The 3,956-nt window shown below is 39.1% G+C and overlaps 1 protein-coding gene across 3 annotated transcripts in view; it reads right to left on the bottom strand.

Annotated features, from left to right (window-relative positions):
• Positions 1-3,956, bottom strand: part of cnih3 (cornichon family AMPA receptor auxiliary protein 3) — a 107,851-nt gene that overhangs the window by 17,765 nt on the left and 86,130 nt on the right. The window contains exons 5-6 of one of the 3 annotated variants that reach the window (XM_034899833.1): positions 2,191-2,337; positions 1,489-1,544 (exon numbers count right to left, since the gene is read on the bottom strand). In XM_034899833.1, coding sequence (XP_034755724.1) covers positions 1,517-1,544; positions 2,191-2,337 — 175 coding nt within the window. In that variant the 3' untranslated portion in view covers positions 1,489-1,516. The remainder of the gene's footprint in view (positions 1-1,488; positions 1,545-2,190; positions 2,338-3,956) is intronic. The other 2 variants (XM_034899836.1, XM_034899835.1) reach the window with 2 other exon arrangements.

The raw sequence follows: 3,956 nt of genomic DNA, 5'->3' as shown, positions 1-3,956 counted from the left end.
CCCCCCCCCCCCCGCCAAACCTTCTTACACAAATTTTCAATACTACTCGCTACGGTAATTGTGTTGTTATCACGAAAGATGCTTCCTATTGAAATACGTTAAATAACACTAAAATTTGTGCTCACCACCATGAAAAAAATGAGAAAATCATGTCCCTGTTGTAAGTTCCCTTTTTTCCTCCTGTTCAGGGGGTACTGGACCAGCTCTCCGTTTAAAGGGTCCGATCCTCTAAGCCTATGGGTATTACCTTAACAGGAATGACTGAGGACTGTTTAAGCTGGTGTCAAAGAGATTTGCCTAGCTTCTGTCATCCTCCGAACGCCTACCCTGCTCACTCGAAAACGGCACCGGACTGAATAGCCCTAGAGCCAGAAACAAACCCAGCCACGCCTGTTCACAACAGCTCTCTTCTCATTGATCAGGGCACTTGGTAAGTTGTTGATATTGCTATTTTAGGATATTATTTAAGGGCCAGGAAAACAAGCCCTAAGGGTTAGTTAATTGCAGTGGCTTGAGCAACCTATAAGAACCTTTGGAGACAACACAAATAAATAGATTAAATAGCAAGACCACTTCCCGAACTGCCATGAGACTGGGCTGGATTTAACCACCATGTATTTTTGTTTTGGAGGGGAAAAACCTTCTAGACGATTAACATTTAAAGAATCCTAATTTGGAAAAACTGACTGCAATGATGGCAATGGTGGTGAAGACAACAACTCCCCTGATCCCAGGCTATACCACAGTGGCACCAAACTGCATATTTATGTCGTTTTGATTAAGAGACCCTTAGCGACAGAAACATTTCCTATTGTACATTTAAACAATACACCTCATCTTTGAACTATCTTGAAAAAAGATTTGCATTAACAATAACCTATCTCCCTGGTACATGTTGATTTTAGGATGTAATGTAAGGTTAAGCCAATGCTACTTTTATCAAAAAAAGGTTTGGACCTTGTTTTGTGTAAAATAATAACACTCACCACATGGTGTTGCTTTCCTACATGTGTGGTATTGCTGTGATAAACAGATTTGCATTACTATTAACAAAGCACCTACTGCCTTAAAACAGCAAATCACTTCTCAACAAGCATAGGATCATCTAGAATATGGTAAATGTTTACTCACAGCACTATCACACATACAAGAACAACTCCAAGTTAAAGCTGCAATCCTTTTTAAATAATGGAATCTTTCCTTCTTTAAAAATCCTCTTCTTTGCCATTATGCTGCCATGTCTGGACAATAGAAACTACAATCTGTAACCAACATGGCTCAATTAAAACCTCAAAATCAGTGTAAAGATTCAATCCATATGATCACAACAGTCCTTCATGACACATTAATAACAGACTTGCCCCTAAACAGATCAAGATTAAGTGTAGTGGCCATGAGGAAGACAATAGGTGTAAAAATTCCTTGAACATAAAACTATTCTGTCTCAATATACTGCCATATAAAATAAGGTGAAAAAAAGGATTGTACCTTTAAGTGTTTCCATTGATAAGACCTATTAGAGGGATATATCCAGGTTCCACACACTGCAGCACCCAGATGACACATGGAACAAGAATCCGGAGTGATTAATAACAGCATTATATGACAAGGACAGCAACATTGTGTGCATTGTTATTATCATGTAACAGAAAAACATTGAACAAATTGAAAAAAAAATTACAGGCAAAGAAAAAATGCTATTTGAAAATACCATGATTTACAGAATTAATTTATGTATAAAAATAAGAGTAAAAATGTTTTTTTCTCTCCCTCTTTTATCCACCTGGTAGTGCTTGCCGATGACGTAAAGAATCAAATTCTCTCAACATCACATGCATTAGCAGTAGCGGGCATAAAATTAAATAATCTGACAGATCTACAGTATGTGAAATTACTTGCATGTGATTGTCAAAGAAATTGTTACTTTATTCAATGATTTGCACTCACAACACTTCAGAGCTGGAGAATTAAACCAAGTTAATTAATCATATGATAGAAAAAGGGATGGAAACAAATATTTCCTAGTTTTACATTTTCACTGTTTCCCTTCAATTCCTGGTCAAAGTGAAATTTCTTTTAAAAATTAGCTTCACTTTGATGTTATAATGTTTGACTCTGTTATAATCAAATTTATGTAATCTCTTTACATGTAATCCTGTTATTGTCCCACACCGCCTGCCACATGCTCACCAGTAGAGATAGTAGAAGAAGGAGAGGACGAAGAAGGAGAGCTTGCACCAGGCCTCCTTTAGGCAGAACTTGAGCGTCTCACCATTCATCACAGATGCTGGGTCGTAGAGCAGCTCCTTAGTGTCCGTTGGAGAATGGAAGTACCTACCACAGAGGGCAAAGACCACATCGCGGGTAGTTGACCCGTTCCAGACCCCAGGGGGAGGGGGAAGGACGGAGGTAGGTGAGGAAGATGATGGGAGGAAATTTGGAAGGAGATGGCATGGATAAAGATGGCATGATGAGTTATGGGGACAACATCATGCATCAGATGTGGGTGAAATAGTAGTTGAATATGTTTGTGAAAATGTTCCGTTCCCCAAAACGATGTGATGGGTAAAAAGTTCAACCAGGAGGCTTCCATCATTGCGCATTTGGTCTGTCCAGTCATTAAACTGGCTAACTGATGGTTTATGCATGTACATATGGTATGTTCATTCATTTACACAACTGTGAAATGATCATACATGTTGTTGTCATAAATGTCAGAAATTACAATGTACTTTCACATTTCTGTTGGACCATAGATGACTCATGCATGTATGAAATCTTCAACAATGCACTTGGAAATGATATATTTATGTATTTTGAGCGTGACAGAATGGGTTTTGTAATGAGTCACTGCATGTAATTGCCAAGTATTAGGTTAACACTATAAACGCTATAGCCCATGCAATTTAACGTTGTGATCCAGAATGTTCAATTATCCCATAATTGTGTCTGCCGTTTCCCACCTGCCGTGACATTTCCTAAATACTTTTTTTGCACATGCCTAATTGTCATAATGATCGAATAACATTCAAAAAACAAATACAGTGGTGTGAAAAAGTGTTTGCCCCCTTCCTCATTTCCTGTTCCTTTGCATGTTTGTCACACTTAAGTGTTTCGGAACATCAAACCAATTTAAACAAAAGTCAAGGACAACACAAGTAAACACAAAATGCAATTTGTAAATGAAGGTGTTTATTATTAAAGGTGAAAAAAATCCAAACCATCATGGCCATCGGTGAAACAGTGATTGCCCCCTAAACCTAATAACTGGTTGGGCCACCCTTAGCAGCAACAACTGCAACCAAGCGTTTGTGATAACGTGCAATGAGGCTTTTACAGCGTCCTGGAGGAATTTTGGCCCACTCATCTCTGCAGAATTGTCCTAATTCAGTTACATTACAGGGTTTTCGAGCATGAACGGCCTTTTTAAGGTCATACCACAACATTTCAATAGGATTCAGGTCAGGACTTTGGCTAGGCCACTCCAAAGTCTTCATTTTGTTTTTCTTCAGCCATTCGGTGGTGGACTTGCTGGTGTGTTTAGGATCATTGTCCTGCTGCAGAACCCAAATTCGTTTCAGCTTGAGTACACAAACAGATGGTCGGACATTCTCCTTCAGGATCTCTTGGTAGACAGCAGAATTCATAGTTCCTTTTATCACGGCAAGTCTTCCAGGTCCTGAAGCAGCAAAACAGCCCCAGACCATCACACTACCACCACCATATTTTACTGTTGGTATAATGTTCTTTTTATGAAATGCAGTGTTCCTTCTACGCCAGATATACTTGGACACACACCTTCCAAAGAGTTCCACTTTTGTCTCATCGGTCCACAGAATGTTGTCCCAAAAGTCTTGCAGATCATCAAGATGTGTTGTGGCTATGTACCACAGCACTTTAAAGTAGCTGTAATAAAACCTCTTCTAAAAAAGCCCAACCTTGATCCAGATGTTTTA

This window comes from Etheostoma cragini, chromosome 18 (assembly GCF_013103735.1).
Source record: "Etheostoma cragini isolate CJK2018 chromosome 18, CSU_Ecrag_1.0, whole genome shotgun sequence".
In the NCBI taxonomy this organism is placed as follows: Eukaryota; Metazoa; Chordata; class Actinopteri; order Perciformes; family Percidae; genus Etheostoma; species Etheostoma cragini.
This window is presented reverse-complemented; position numbering and strand designations above follow the sequence as displayed.